Source organism: Macrosteles quadrilineatus, unplaced genomic scaffold (genome assembly GCF_028750875.1).
Source record: "Macrosteles quadrilineatus isolate MER2022 unplaced genomic scaffold, UCM_ALF_1.0 Scaffold_1__1_contigs__length_201487025, whole genome shotgun sequence".
Taxonomy (NCBI): domain Eukaryota; kingdom Metazoa; phylum Arthropoda; class Insecta; order Hemiptera; family Cicadellidae; genus Macrosteles; species Macrosteles quadrilineatus.
In genome coordinates, this window is record NW_026542594.1 from 149434396 (window position 1) to 149451131 (window position 16736).

General features: G+C 32.8%; 1 protein-coding gene across 7 annotated transcripts in view; it reads right to left on the bottom strand.

Moving 5' to 3' along the window:
- Positions 1-16736, bottom strand: part of LOC128987315 (uncharacterized) — a 168233-nt gene that overhangs the window by 103882 nt on the left and 47615 nt on the right. For 6 of the 7 annotated variants that reach the window (XM_054408111.1, XM_054408128.1, XM_054408144.1 and 3 more), the window contains 3 exons: positions 10587-10652; positions 5884-6033; positions 3676-3777 (listed from right to left, as the gene is read on the bottom strand). In XM_054408111.1, coding sequence (XP_054264086.1) covers positions 3676-3777; positions 5884-6033; positions 10587-10652 — 318 coding nt within the window. The remainder of the gene's footprint in view (positions 1-3675; positions 3778-5883; positions 6034-10586; positions 10653-16736) is intronic. The other variant, XM_054408136.1, reaches the window with a different exon arrangement.

The window sequence follows — 16736 nt, forward strand, 5'->3', positions numbered from 1 at the left end:
CAGAATTTCAGGTGGGACAAAAATTACGTACTTACTCAAAAATATAATTTTGTCTCACCCCAAAATTTCGTCATATGTTCCAAAATTATCCTCTTTGTTTGATTTTCAATTTGTATATAATTTGTTTATAAACCATGTGTTATCTATCTGATCACCTAGGCCTACTACTAGTTAAATTAATATCTCTTAATTATCATATGTTTTCCATACAGTAAAAGAGCAAAAGATTCCACCCTTTGTAAATTTTCCATATTTCATATGCACCTCAAACATTGTCCATTATTATTTAATAAGCTAAAATGTGTATAATAACTGGAAGTTATTTCTACACTTTGAATTTTTTTGCAGATTATTCTTCTATTTCATTTTCTAAAATATATTTAAAATATTCTTGCTATAATATTAAAGAAATTTAAATTTGTGATTCAACTCAAAAGTATTGCTGCAGCTGTGTGCAGTATTTCAACACCAAGATTTGCCTCAATTACTTATTATCATCCCTACATCAAGAAATATATTCATTTGTGCTGAAGACAACTATAAACTTTTGGGTGAGATCCAACTGAACTTTACCTAGGCCTACCTTGTTTAAAATACATTCCAAGGACCTCCATTGACTTTTGCCAATTTGAACTTGAACTAACCTTAATTACCATTTTAATATTTTACTAAACTCAAAATTTGAACTTTCATCTTTCCAAAAGGGTTTCATTGAACTTTAATTTGTGATTAAAATTAGGCCTATGCCTATCAAAAATCACATAAGTCTGCTTTGAGCTGGCATGATACCCCTAATACCCTGAGATATAGAGAGTTTCATGATACAATTTATAATAACCCTATTTGTAAATTTTGATCAATAAAAGGTTTATGTGTTTATTATTGTAAACCCTGAACATTTATTTATTTATTTACCACACATACTTAATGAACTTTGAATCCTCATCTTGTGAAACATATTGAGGATTTAATATTGAAGTAACCAAATATAGTATAGTTCTGGTAAACATTTTTCAGATGCTGATTGAAGGGCCCCTGACTGTCGACTCACTCTTGCGGTAGTAGCTGAGCGACAGTAGCTAAGCGATAGTAGCTAACCATGTCATTGTCCCTGAAGCGATTGTTCAAGAGCAATTTTGTTCATTAGTTTGCTGACTATCGAGTGAATTGGTGCCATGAGTGCCATGACACCAGCTAATTTTAAAACGTTTTTATTAGCTCACTTTCTTGTCCGGTAAAAACTTTGCAATCAATAACCAGCTTCCCGACGAGCTAGAGAATTGAAACTTGAAACAAACATAGTTCACAAATGGATGACAATGAAATATTATGTCATTACATTTTCATATTTCCCTTGGGCTAAGGCCCATGGGCTTCCAAATTTTTCATGTTTACATTTTGGAAGAATGTAGGCCTAAATATATCAATTGAAGTCAGCTGTAAATACTAAAATTGACAGTTCGAAATGCAGAGGTTAAGAGGTACAGGTTCTGCTCCCGAGAGATTCTAATAAAATAAGCAGTTCAAAGGAAAGATAAAACATATGATTATAGATAATAAGGGTTTGGTTATGTATTAACAGGCCATATAAAATAGATTTAACATATTTACACATTAAAGACTAAAAAGTAGAAAATAATTATAAATAAAATAATTTTTAAAAATACCACGTTTTTAAACGCACTAAAAAGTAAAAATAATTTATAAATATGTGGAGAGAATAAATACTTGTACGATTTAAAACGAAAAATGTGGGGCGCATGCAATAGATAACAATAGGTGAAGATAATTGTAACTTAGCATGCGTCCCACGTTTTTTTAAAATCTTCAAGTATTTATTCAATACTTATTCTGTACTTTATAGTGTGTTTAAAATCGTTGCAGTTTTAAAAAGTGTTTTATTTATAATTTATAATAGTAGTGATTTAATATTATGTACATATCTGATCTTCCCATGTCTGATGCTATCACGACTCATATATTATCTTTAGCATGCTGATATTTATACAGACTGTTCTGGCTGTTATTGCTTCTAACAGCTTTTCATCTTCTTCAGGGGTAAAACGCAGTTTTGTATTCTTTGAAGACATTAGGACCAAACAAGTCTACAGACAACACAAATCGCTCAGCGACTGCGACTCTGACTCCCCTCAGAGCAGAGCCGCTACAGTCGCTGTGTTCAGCCGCTAGCCGCTCCAGTCGCAGTCTCGTCAAGGACAATGGTCCCATTTGAAACATCGCTAACCAGTGCTCAGCTACTACAGTAGAACCCCTCATATCCGGCCACCACGGGACCAAGCCCCTGGCCGGATAACAATTTGGCCGGATAAACCAACCTACTATGAAAATGACAATTCATACCTAATAATAATAGGTAATCAATATATGCAATCAAAAGTATCATTTAATTCTGTTCTGGGATCATTTTTAGAAAAATAAACATGTTTGTAAAAAGGAAAAAAAATATTTGTAGGTTAAAGTCATTACTGTAAGTAATGAATGTAGGCTACAAATATTATGATTCCAGGTAACAATAGTTATTTGTGCAACTGGTGAGAAAAGTGAGCAATTGACTCACTCGAGAGAAATCCTTACTCACGAGCCGTAGGCGAGTGAGGAATGGTTTCTCGAGTGAGGCAATTGTACTTTGAACTCGAGTTGCACATTATACTTTTCCTACAGTTACCATAAAACAAAAACATTTGTGAAGAAACATGAAGAAACATAACCTATTTTTACGCAGAAGTGAACTTTTGATATAACATTTAATGTGAAGTGACAAATACAACAGTACAACAGCTGACCAGCTGATTTACAGCCAGTGCTGCCAACGTATTTCGCGCGCATACGACATTGCCTGCATGTTACGCGCTCACTATTTCGTGCCTTCACGTTGCAAATCTGGAGTGAGACAAAGTAATTAGAGTGAGACAATGTTAACATTGTCTCACTGGTGAGCGAATTGGCCACTTTGCTTTCTCAAATCAGTGAGAGAACATGTACATTGTTAGGTAACTGTAGGAAAAACATATTAAATGGAGGTAAAAATGACAATAAATTGTACTTAAAGATCATTAGGACTTAAATACCACTTGCATTTCTACTCAACATTTTTAACCATTTTGTGAAATACAAAAATTAATGTACTCGTACTGTACTGTACTAAGCCCACTTTGGAAATAATCAGCCAACTGATCAGAGGTTAGGCCTACTAGCTCAACTGAGTATAGTGACTCAGCAAATAAATGTATAAACAAACAGATAAATAATTAGAACAATTTATTTTATGACTTAAGCAGTCACAAAGACTAGTGCTTGTACCTAAACGTCTGTAAAGTGTGAGAAAAAAAATTTTATATTGGCTCCCTGAAAGGGGCCGGATAAACAGAGGACCGGTAAAACCAAGGCCGGATATGAGGGGTTCTACTGTATCGCAAGAGTCGCTTCAGGGACAATGCACCTTAAGGGTTATTTTTCTGGAACATAATTTAATTTTTAAATTCATTTTAATTAGGGAATTTTTCCACTGTTATTTTTGTCTTCATTATTGTCGATAACAAACAATCCACAAACGCCCAACCTATGTTGGAATACACTACAGAGACTTCAAACAAACAACTTCAAACAAAGAATATTAGTTTTGGTTTTATTTTTTAAACTAGGCTAATTGATTACCTTCCAAAATTGATCTTTTAGGTGATGAAGATTTTCTCTGTGGAATCATGGAAGGACCACGACTTGCTGTTTCAGGCAGAGTCTCTTCATCTTCAAATAAACCTAAAAAAAAGGAAAAAGTTTTTTTTTGTTTATTTGTTCCAAAAGATTAATACATACACATAACTATTTTAAAAAAAAAAATACGTGTACATGCCTGGATTACTTAATTATTTTTGCTTGAATGACCCATTGAGTGAATTCAAGACATGTAAAGAAAAAAACTGTAATAAGAACATTTTTGATCAGGGTTTTTTTATCTAACCTAATAACATAAGTGAAATCTAAACAAAATAAAATTACAAGCCTTCACTGACTCGCTCACCCACTCACTCGCACACTGATTGATTCATCACTAATTCTCCAACTTCCAGACTAGCTAGAGCTAGAAGGCTGAAATTTGGTATACTCATTATTCAGGTCAAAAATATGTTAAGCAGTTTTCATAGTTATTTTACTATAGCCTACTAAACGCATGCACCCTACAAGCCCTCTTAAGGACATTCAATTTTAAACTTAAATTTGTTTATCATATACCACTTGTTGGTACCATAAAATTTGTATTCATAACGTCTGCCTTAAAATGTTTGTTTTGTTTATTTTTTATAACGTAATATTGTTAAATAGTGATTTCATATCTAATTTTTAATTTTAATTGTTATTATTTTGTAAAACTACATTAATATATTGACTTAACATTATTGAATTATAATTATTATAAAAAAAGGATTTGACTAGGCCTAAATAACTTATTATTTTTGTAATTAGTTTATTTATAATAAAAAAAACCTAGGCTCGGGCTAGGCTCAATTGAAAATCTCAGGCTCGCACACCTCTAGTTTAAACCCTTCTCAACACAGTAAATAACTACTATATCAAAGGTAAATGAAGATCTACTGAAAAAATACAATTGTATTAAAACTATAGGTGTGCCAGACTGACATTTTCAATCAAGCCAAACTAGAGGTAATAGTGTGATGGACCCAAAACTCCAATTGCCCATATAAAACCCATGTTAAACACACAGTATCGTGGGAATAGTGTATCTGCATCCACTATCTTCAGTACTGCACGTTTAACATGGGTTTTTATGGGCAATTGGAGTTTTTGGTTAATTACTAGAAAACGACCAAGGATAGACGGTAGGTTTAAATTTAAAAGTTGTTTGTATTTACAAGTCCTTAAAAATGATACACAATTTTACATATGTTGCCATTTAAAAATTTTCATTTACAAGGCTACCAACTTAAAAAAAAATTAAAATCATAGAAAAAATATTTAGTTTTTAAAATGTTGACTTGTCGTATATCAAATTAAAGCTGAACCTACGAGGATTAAGAATTTTCAAACAGAACGAAAATAAGTTTAGTGGTTGTCAAGATACAGGGTATTCTGTAAGTATCAATATTTTCTATAAAAATGGCTGCCATTTTGAAACGGACAAAGATAAATGAGTTCTGTTTTCACTAAATTGTTTGTCTAGTCTAGAGCTTTAAAATTATGGATAACATTACATATGTTTACATTTGAAAACTCTGAGATTCGAACCCATGACCCCCAGTTTCTTGAACACCCTGTATTTTAAAAATGGTAAAAATATTTTTACGTTGTTCCTTGGGTATGAATTAGTGGGGAAAAGTTTTGTTTCATCTCTGTATGTCAAGCCGTTCGTCTGTAATCTGTTTAGGACAGCTTAGAAGACTCACGCTGTATATATATAAATATATATATATATATATATATATATATATATATATATATATACATATATACAAATTTTAACGAATGGTGTTTTTGGCCTCTGGGGACATCAAAATGAAAAAGTAAATCGGTCCCGGGTCTAGGTCTTACCGTGCCACCTACGGTAATAGCTACTTCCCTATAGGGAAATTCACTAAAACTAAGTACAGAAGAATGTTGCAAAACAATGTTTACGATACTTACTAAACCATAATTAAAGCAAATTAAATAAAGAAAAAAATGCTTGGATTGAAGAATAAATTATTAAGTTTTTTGTTCTACAAATAGGTTTAGTAATAAGCAAATAAACCAACTTGAAGCACCATTTAACCTTAACTTTTGTACTAAAAAGCTACTTCAGTAAAATAGTTGGTTTTGGTCATTTATGAATAGCTACTTCAAGTTAGCAAACTTGATAAGCATACAAACCTGTAAAATCAATTTTTGAAACCTCCGAAGGGATCTCAGTTGTTTTTCTTTTGTTTGATTCCAAGATTTTATTCTTGATTGAATCCTCTGATGATGCACATGTAGTTTTATCACGGTTAACATGGTCAACGCTGTTTACTTTTGTTTCAGCTAGAATTAATTACAAAAATATTAAATTGAAAAATGTTAAATCAAAATTTTACTAAAAACAAGATTTTAACAGACTTTTATAGCTTAACAAACTTGATTACTTTTGATAGGAAATGCTAAATAAAAGTGTTTTTGAACATAAATTTCAATTGGTAATACCATAGATAAAACATACTCCCTTAGTAGATTTCTCATCCTTATGGAACAGCTGAAGACAATTTTATTGTTAGTTCTGTACGGTTTATGTAGAGGTCGTGTTTTGTTTACAATTTGTTTCCCGTTAATACTGTCATTTAAAACCTCGTTTAACCAAATAATACGATATAATCATAAACAATAAATTGTCCCCTAATTATTTAACCAAACAGTAAAGCACAAATCAAGAAATTAACCCTAAAATAATAGAAACAAAATTTCGTCGAAACTAGCGCCCAGTGTGGCCTACATGAACTAGACATGAAAAACGAGCTTCAAAATTTACAATGGGATGAGAAGTCTACTTTTGTTGGTTAGTCTATGGTAATACACTGTAATAAATCTCTGTTTTTAGCGAATTTCCCATATAGGGAGTAAGCTATTACCGTAGTACTCAACTCATGGTAAGACCTGGACCCGGAACGGATTTAATTTTTCATTTTGAGGTCCCTAGAGGCCAAAAACACCATCCGTTCAAATTAATATATATATATATATATGTAGGGGTGTGCGGATATCCGAAAAATCGGGTCGGATTCGGTTCGGTTCGGATATCCGTATCCGAACCGAAACTAAATTTGATATCCGACACTATCCGTTATACATCCAACTTTTTCGGATAGACAACATATTTTGACGTTTTGGACAGAAAACTAACTCTTGATAACCATCATTAGTTTCCCAGGACAAAATTACAGCAATACGTTTCCAACAACAACGTAACAGAAAAGGACAAAGAAGCCGTATGATGCAATACCGATGTCTAGTTTATAGTCGTTATCAACGTCGTTATCGGCTGTTTTGCTTTACGATTAGATTTGTCTGGAACGAACAGACATAAAGCAGAGAAGAACTACCATGGTCAACTCGTGCTTGTCTCCTAATACTAGGGGCAATATGCGTAATAATTTTTTTTTACAGTACTGTTTTAAAGTATAAATACCCCAGCCGCAGCAAACCTGCAGACTAAGCGAATTTCCATTTGACTGATTGGATTTACACTGAAATGTCTACTTAAAAATATAACATTTATTCCCAATTTAAATAGAATTAGTTTAACAAGTGCTTAGGTTTGCTGCATCAGGGAGGGTAAAACTGTGTTTTTTTTTATGTTAATAGTTAGAAAGAAATAAAAACATTTTCCAAATTTGATCAAAATATGTTCATAAACAAGCAGTCTACAACAGTTCACTTATTCTCCATAAGAATAACATAGAAATATTACATTTACAATTTTTTTTTATTTTCTCCGTAACCATTAGGCGCAAAAAAACGCTTCAATATACAAAATTATTTGTTTTTTTAAGCTCTACAAAATGGTTTGGAAAGAAATTGCAAAATTTTATGTTTTTTGGGTCAAAAATGGAAAAAACCTATTTTTACCCCATAAAACCCCCCATAGACATATGATTCGAAAAACATTCCCATGGTACGATCATGCTGGATCGCGAACTCGTTCGAATAAACGTAGGTTTAGACGTTTGTACCAAATTTCATCAAAATCGGATCATTTTTGCTTGAGTTATCGTGCTAACGGACACACACACACACACATATATATATATATATATATAATTAAATATTTAAGTAAATAAGTACAACTGAGCACCCTGAATATTATATTTTATAAAAAGAAGTGACATGTTTCGGACATAAGTCCATTTTCAAACTGCAAAATACATTAAAAGGTTTTAATGTATTTTGAAGTTTGAAAATGGACTAATGTCCGAAACATGTCACTTCTTTTTATAATATATAATATTCAGGGTGCTCAGTTGTACTTATTTACTTAAATATTTAATATATCAGCAGCCCTATTACGTGAAAACCTAAATTAAAACGTAAATATATAAATATATATATATATATGAATTTGAACGGATGGTGTTTTTGGCCTCTAGGGACCTCAAAACGAAAAAAAACGGTCCCGCGTCCAGGTCTTACCATGAGTACTACGGTAATAGCTTATTCCCTATATGAGAAATTCGCTAATAAAAATCTAGCCTACTCCTGTGCAGTTACGTAAACAATAGATTTAATGTTTCCCGATAAAAGTCAGAATAGAAACAATAGAAAGGCAACACAATAGAAGGGTGGGAGGGGTTGGGCAATGACCTCGAAAGGAGCCAGGGTAACGGGTAGCAACAGTGAGTCGAGTAGGCCTTGAGGGGGGAAGGGGTGAGTACGACCTTGAAGCTATATATAAACTTGCACTACTTCCCTAAATCTAAAGGACTGGCAAGTGGTATTCCAATCACAGGACAAGATACGTTGTTTTTTGGGTATTCATTGCGCGGTTTGACTTTGGATTGTCTTATTGTGTAGAAACTTTGAATAATCAAAAATAAAATTAGAACTAACCACGATTATTTAGCATTGATTGTGTATATTAAATGATTAAATGATAGAGACCAGGGGAAATATAAAATTTTTTGTCATGATTTGAATTTCAACATCAAAATACAATATTGCACAATCATGATATTTTAGGTCATTGACCTTTATTATGCATGTAAGATTTTATGATTTTGTTTTATAGGTTTATAAAATAATTCTTTTTAACCACGGGAATATCAATTTATAATTTATCAACGTGCTTCTCTTCTGAAAAAATTGCTAAGTACCAGGTCTTTTTTGGGAATGATTAAAATGGTATCTATTCAGCCATACACTGAAAATAAATAAGCCATGATGTGCATTGATAAAAAAAAACTATGAGTCAAATTTTGACTAACATGCAAAAACTACCATAGTCCAGGGTCTTGAAAACCATAACCATTCGCAAGTTAACCATAAATATATGTTCACTATCAAATTTATGGCGAAAGTGGCTCAAAATTGTTATAAATATGAAATTCCTAAAAAAAACTTACCTAATGATATCAATTAAAATTTATGGAAAACCCCTGAATAATACCATTATCACACATATTTTCCGGTTTTTAACCGGCCATTAAAATTCATGCATAATGCATTGTTCCTGAATTACCTGCAATTGCCGGTCGCCGGCAACCCTGTAAAAGTTGCTTGTAAAGTCTAGTACAGTCTAACCTTGATATAACGAACCTCGATATAACGAATTCCTTGATATAACGAATTTTTTTTAATCCCCTAGAACTCTCCATAAGACACAATGTATATTTTACCTCTACATAACGAACAAACCATAACAACGACCTTGATTTAACAAATTTTTTGTGATTTCGGTTAAAATAAGACACCTCAATATAACGAATTTATCATTGTCAGAACCTCTACATTGCGAATTTAACCTCTGCATAACGAATTGTCTACGTCTTTCCCTCGATATAACATATCCCCCACCCAATTATTGTTTTGGGAAAATCTGTTTCTTTATCGCTTGCGCTAACATTCGTCTGCTCCGTTTTACATCTTTGTCTGCTGTCGCTGCGCGCGCTATGTTGCAACTGAGAACTGATTTCATTCAATGAGGACTGATGACGACGTAATGTTTAGTAAGCTGTGATTGGGCGATATGGGATAACTATGGTGAATTTTACAATTTTTGGATAAAGAGAAAACTAAGAAAGAATATAAAAACAAAACCAAATAGAAAGAATAGCAACATCGTTATCTTAACATTCCTTTTACAAGTGTTTTTATTATCCTTAAGTTGGCTATGATTATACACTTTTATAATGACTTATCTAATAATTTATTGTTTTCAATACGATTTGTTTCAACTAGCAACACCAATGCTATAGTTAATGATTATTATTGACATTTCTCTGTTGTGATAAATCAGTACTGTACTGTAAGTAGCCTACCGGCCTATCACGAGCAGTAGCTTAGAAAACTTTCTACCGTTTTGTTTTGTTCTTTACATGGTTTATGACTACGCAATACAGTGTTTGGCTAGGTTTTAGGAGGGTTAGAACAAGGTGTGATTTTAAACTTACAGTTTTTAACTTGTACCAAGGTCAATGCCATTGTCATGATTGCGCAATATTCAAGATCCCTCCCCTTTATTTTGCCGGATAATTTAGGTTCTACTGTACAATGTAAACACTGTACTGTAAAGTATTGTAGCGTAGCCTATGCTACTTTAATTGTATTTTAATGAGGTCAAATCCCGACCTATATTGACCGACGCTGGTTCTGAACCTCGACTTAGCGAAATTCCTGCAAACCTAACCTCTATATAACGAACCTCGTTTTAACAAAATCCTTGATATAACGAATATTCAGTTCGGTCCCTTCAGATTCGTTATACTGAGGTTGGACTGTAACTATTGACTGTAGAGTTATCGGGTGTCGAGTTAGTGAGGTTTTACTGTATAAAATCATAAGGACATTGTACAGCTTTCAGTAAAACCTAGTATTAAATAATTGCTTACCTTGTTGAGGTATCGAGTCACGGTCATCTTCAGCTTTTTTCTTATTTGAAGTAAAGGCATCTTCATCTAAAACAAATTAAGAACAGTAAATATGTGTGCCAGACAAACTAACAACAAGCATCTGTTCAAACAAAAATATAGTACAGTAAAATAATGTCCATCCAAACACCGATTAACCAAATCGCCAATTATTCTAATCGGTTCTAAGCGTAAATATAAACAAAATAAATCCGAAAATTATCCGGACTCAGAGTGGATCTTTTCAGTACCCGACCCGAACGTGCCCGAACCTAATATTTCACTACCCGCAGCCCCCTACTTGAAACACACTTAACTTCGGCTGCTAGATATTTAAAAAATAATAACTTGGCATCTAAAAAACTGAAATTTAAACTAAAATTATGACTTTGACATTCCCTTACTTTCAAATTTATCTTTCTTTCAAGACCAAAATCAGGAAAATCCCCCAAGAAGTTGATTCAGAATCGTGAAATAAAATAATCCTGTCACGTTTTAATATGAGCTGCCTACAATTAAAGTGGTGTAAATAAGTCAAAATGTTTAAATCTGAGTTCTATGTAAAATTGGGCTCCTTTTAAGCTCCTCCTTCAGTATGGGTGTAAGTCAATAGTTCAAAAACTGGCCCCCAGGAGCAGCACCAAAAACATCAACTAACCAAAACAGCTGTTGGACTGAGAATGACAGTTAGTGGTGTAAGCTATATGATGTTTAGCTTAAATATAATGTTTAATAAATAAAATAAATAATAAAATATTCGGCCAAAACCGTTTCTACATATATAACCTGGATTGTCAAACTGTTTGTTTCAAATACAATACTCAAAACTTAAGTTTTAGTGACTTACAACAGTTTCATTATACAGGGTGATTTTTAAACGAGTTCCCCCCTTCCTTTTTTCTACAAGATATCAACTCCGGACCACGTCAGATCATTGTAGAGTAGCAAGTACTTCATTTTGACTGAGTATAAATTTTTGGCCGCCATCTTGGATATTAATTAAGTTTTTTTTTATGTAAAGGTAGGGTTGTCACCCATTGTTTCAAACTAGATTTTTACACTGAATAGAGAAAATGATGCTGCAATCTGTTTTACAAAATCTTGATCCATTCTAAAGTTATGAGAACTTTTTTAATTTTATTATTAGCCCATTTTAACATTGTGCATTTATAAACTATGAACATAATCTCAAAATAGTGCAAGACAAAGATAATTATACACCACCAGTCATTGTCAACCTATTTTCACTTGGTTATGACGGATGTATTTTTTTGGCCGCCATCTTGGATCCGCCATTTTGAAATGTGATAAATTATTTTAAATATGAAGGTGGTGTTGTGACCCATCATTTCGAATTACTTTTTTATGGGTGAATGTCACGAATCAGGCCAACTTGTGTCCCGGTAATAAAAAATAAAAAATACAAACTGTTTTAAAAATTGTTGTTGTTTTATTTATCACAACCCTTTATCATTTCACTTAATCTAAGATTTATAACTCATACTTCATTATTTATTTCATCAATTAAAAAAATTAATTTTTACCTCAAAATTCGGTTACTGTCCCCGACTGCCGAACTCAGAATTCATCAACAACAAACAAGCACACAAGCAGATGATCGGCAAACATATTTATCAGTTTGAGGTAGACCATCAGGACAGATGGGCTGAATCTACAGTTTATTTGCGGTTTTATGCTAGTCCCAGAACCAATGAGGTCAAAGACCACTAAAACTATGTTCGAGGGAATGATGGAAACGACGCTACATTTTGGTGCGAAATCACACCAAGAAGCAGAGAGTGAGGTGAATACTGTGTTTCACACGTTAAATTGTTTTGAATCTGATTGAAAACCCAGGAAAACCCATCTTTTACAGGTAATTAACAGTACCTTAATTAATCTACGAAACGGTAAAAAAAAGTGACAGGGAGATGTGTGCCTGCATAAAACACTCGAACATGAGTCTAATGATAAGTGCACTGAAGCAGGTAAAGGTGATTACACAAAATTCATCAAGGGAAGTATTATCTGCCACTGTGTGCTCGGCTCTGATAGTTAAGAATGTTTGATGGGCAGGTGCCCACAATGTATGTACAAAACCATCAATTTGGAATTGGAAGACAATTTTAAACTTAAGTACTTACTATCAATGGAAAAAAATAAAAGAAAGAAGAGTAATAAAAAATAAAACAAGGTTGGTACAAAAGATGATTAAAGAAAAGAAGACAGAGAATGTCCGTAAAGTGATGGCAGAGTTCATGAGCATGATGCCTGTGTTAAAAAAACACGTCTTCTTTATGAAGCATCAGACGAAACAATTGGACCGGAAGATAGAGTAAAGAAGAAGGAGAACTGGCTCTCAGGCTAGACTTTTCTGAAAACTACGTATGTAATAACTCGACAGGAGCACTGGAGTTGCGTACTACAAAAAGGGCAATGAAGTGAAGAGTCGGTGTTTTGCGACGGTGTCTGACAACCTTGATCACCAGGCCCATGCGGTTTGGGGCCACATGAAACCTATTTTAAAAGACTTTTCTCAGCGGTTTCCACTCAAATTCACTTTTTTTCAGATGGCCCCTCAAGCCAGTACCGCAACCGATTCAATCTAAAACCATTTCAAACAATTTTTCCGGAACATTTCAAAAAGGTTATTAAGATGACATGGAACTTTACCGAGACTGGTACAACTTATAATTAAAAATTATATTGTAAAAGCACTTATAAACTAACAAAAACAATTGTTGGAAAGTAAAAATCATGCTATTGGATCAAATTTTCCTCTAACATTGATTAAGCATCTTTTTATTTAATTAAAAATAAGTAGATTTTATTTTATTGTATCTACAAAATATTCATTTTATCTTAATAGGTAACTCAATTTGTAGTTTCATAAATATTTAAAACTTTGCATTCCATTTGTTAGAATAATTTTCATGAAATGGTCTCATTCATTCATTGTAGTTAGTTTTAGTTAAGTAAATCACTCATAGATAGGGTAAGCTGCCAGGTTGGGTACAATGGTCATGCTGGACGGTCTCAACGGTTGCTTCAGTGGTCAGAGAGTGGATAGAAACAGAGACAGAATGTGACATGTGTTTTGTGCTTGGACTGAAGAGAAGATTTTTCACCATGTAGTCGTAAGTCAGACATTTATAGACATTAATTTCAAGGGTCATCAGCATCCCTTTCTCATTATTAATTAATTTTCCAAGGGTCAGCAGTATCCCTTTATTTTTAACAAACTTTTATTCAGTACAGTAACTTACAGTGTATACCTGTGCAATCAATCCTGAACAAGCTCCAATACAGTATAATAGTCACTAGGGGTCTGCGGTGCACCGAAAAAGTCGGTACGGTACAAGCTTAATTACCGTCATCGGTTCGGTACAGCATTTTACACGGTACAAATTCGGTTGATAAATTACTTTCAGTTTACTATAGTCAACAGTTGGTTCCGAGCACATAAAAGTCTTATCAGATGTTTTTTTACGATCTTCATAATTTATTACTGGGGTGATGATGCAATAAAAAACCCATTAGCAGTCCCAAATCCATTAACATTTTATCACGACAATAACATTTTATCTCGACAATAATTGTTGTATTCAAGTACTTCCAAGAACTGTTGAGTTTTATCACTTTTATTTCTTTACGACTTTCCCCTATTCTATTTTATCATAAAAATAATAGTTTTATGATGACTGTTAAATGTTATCTCTAACTCAAGTCAGTATTTTCGTGAATATTCAATTTGCCGCTGGCATTGCCTACTGCCATAAAACTGTTAGGTGCTACATATTAAACTTGTAACCAATCTAATCTACAATCTTATTTATAAGTTAAAATATTTGTTATAAATATTTTATCTTTCTATTGAGAAATCACAAGCATATTTGTTGTTTGCATATTTTTTGTCCGTTATGCAAGCCTACTCGGTCTCAAATTATGTCATTGCATGTTCTGTATCTTGTCTTACATTGTTAGATGTGGCTGTTTAAGGCTTAAATGTTTTTTAGTTTCCTGTATTTTTTATTGTGTTGATAGTACTTTATGCAATCTAAATCTTATGAACTAGATAATGATTTTGCTACCCTCATTGTAACCTAATCAATTTATATATAGGCCCTCCTAAATAATTAGGTCTAGGCCTGGGTCTTTTGATTATTTGGAAGAGCTTTAAAATATACTAAGAAAATTGGACTGAGCCTGAGATAAACTAATGATTGATATTGTGGATGTTAACTTTGTAAATGGAAAACAATAATCTTACTCTGTGATAATCCAAATTTTAGTTTCAGAAAAAAACTTTGCAAGAGTTGTATCCATCTTATAACTAGTTTTGAAGCTGATAAAAAAAGAGATGCTCTTTGCCATTACTTCATCATATCCTCCAGTTGTTCATTGTTGTCTGCTGTGAACAGCTGGCAACTACACTGTCTTTGTACTGAATGCTTTTATATGTTTTTAAAAATCTAAAAAACAACTAGACATTGTGTTGGTTGGAAATAATTTACCAGTTGTGTGAAATTATCTTAACATTTAAAATCCACATCCATTCACATGTATATTCTCAAAATCGAGCGAGGTTTATACGCAAACTCGGGCATGCTCCCCCATATAAAATACGCGCTACCCATATAAAATAATGTTAAATTTTTTTTTTACTTTTTGATTTTTTAATGTTGTAATATTGTTTATAATCAAAAGTTGACACCCACAATGTGTGCCAGAATTTCAACTGTTTTGCCGTGTCTCAAGCCGTTTTCGAGATATAAGCGTTTTTAAACAGTTTTACGGACACCAGGGTGTTTACTACATTCTGGATAAAAAATTCATGGACAATTCCCGTACATTTAAGGACACTTTGACGTAACCTTTGTCGGTGTCATTAGGCCTACCGAATAATTTTCCTGATTTGTCAAACTGTATTAATCTTGTTATTCACTGTAGTTGTACCAGAGAGAAAAGTAAATAATAATAGATAAGAGTTAAAAATTACAAAATAGAAATTTATTGAAAGTAAACAAACATAGGCCTACCTATACTTTAGGTAAAGCTTTTATAGTGTAAAAGAGAAACGCAATCATTGTCTCCTGCGATAGCGACAAATATCTACATCCGTCACGTAAACTTCATAACATAGCTTATCCGATCCAGGCGGATTAATTTGGCATGATTCGCCCTGGCACAATGTTAGGTTCTCGACTACTTTTGAAAAAAAAAAAATCTTTAATGCATATTGTTAATTGTTACTCAATTCTTAGAACAAAATCAAGGTATGGTAAGCGGATATTAATAAGCAATAAGCACAGAGTAAGATTATTGTATTTTCATTTGTAAAGTTAATAACGACACATAGCAATCATTAGTTGTTTATCTTAGGCTCAATTACATTTTCTTAATATATTTTACAGCTCTTTCAATAATCAAAATACCCAGGCCTAAACCTAATTATTTAGGAGGGCCTATATAAACTGAGTAACAAACAGGTTACAATAGCAGCAAAGTTACTATCATCATTCTAGTTCATAAGATTTTGATTGCTTAAAGCATACAACTCAATAAATAAATATATGGGAAACAAAAAACATTGAAACCTGAATAGCCAACAATATAAGACAAAGATACAGAAAATGCAATGACATAATTTGAAACCAAGCAGGCCTACATAGTGATAAAACATTAATGCAAACAACAATGCTTGTGGTTTTGTCAATTGAAAGATAAAATGTCCATAAAAAAGGGGTTAACTTACAAAATAAGACTGTAGAGGCAAATTGAATCTTCAAGCCGAAAGTACAAGTAAGAAGTGAAATTTAACAGCCATTATAAAGCTATTATTTTCACGATAAAATAGGTTTGGGATCTAATAATAATTACCCTAGTAATAAAAAAAGAAGTTGTAAAGGAATAAAAGTGATACAACTTTTATGAGCTAGCTGCTGAGTCAACAGTTCTTGGAAGTACTTGACTTGACACTTGATTGTCTTGATAAAATATTAATGGGTTTGAGATTGTTAATGGGATTTTTATTGCATAATTACTCTAGTAATAAATTATGAAAATGTAAACAAACATCTGATAAACCTTTTATGTGCTCCTAACCAACTAGCGATCAATAAAATTATGGCC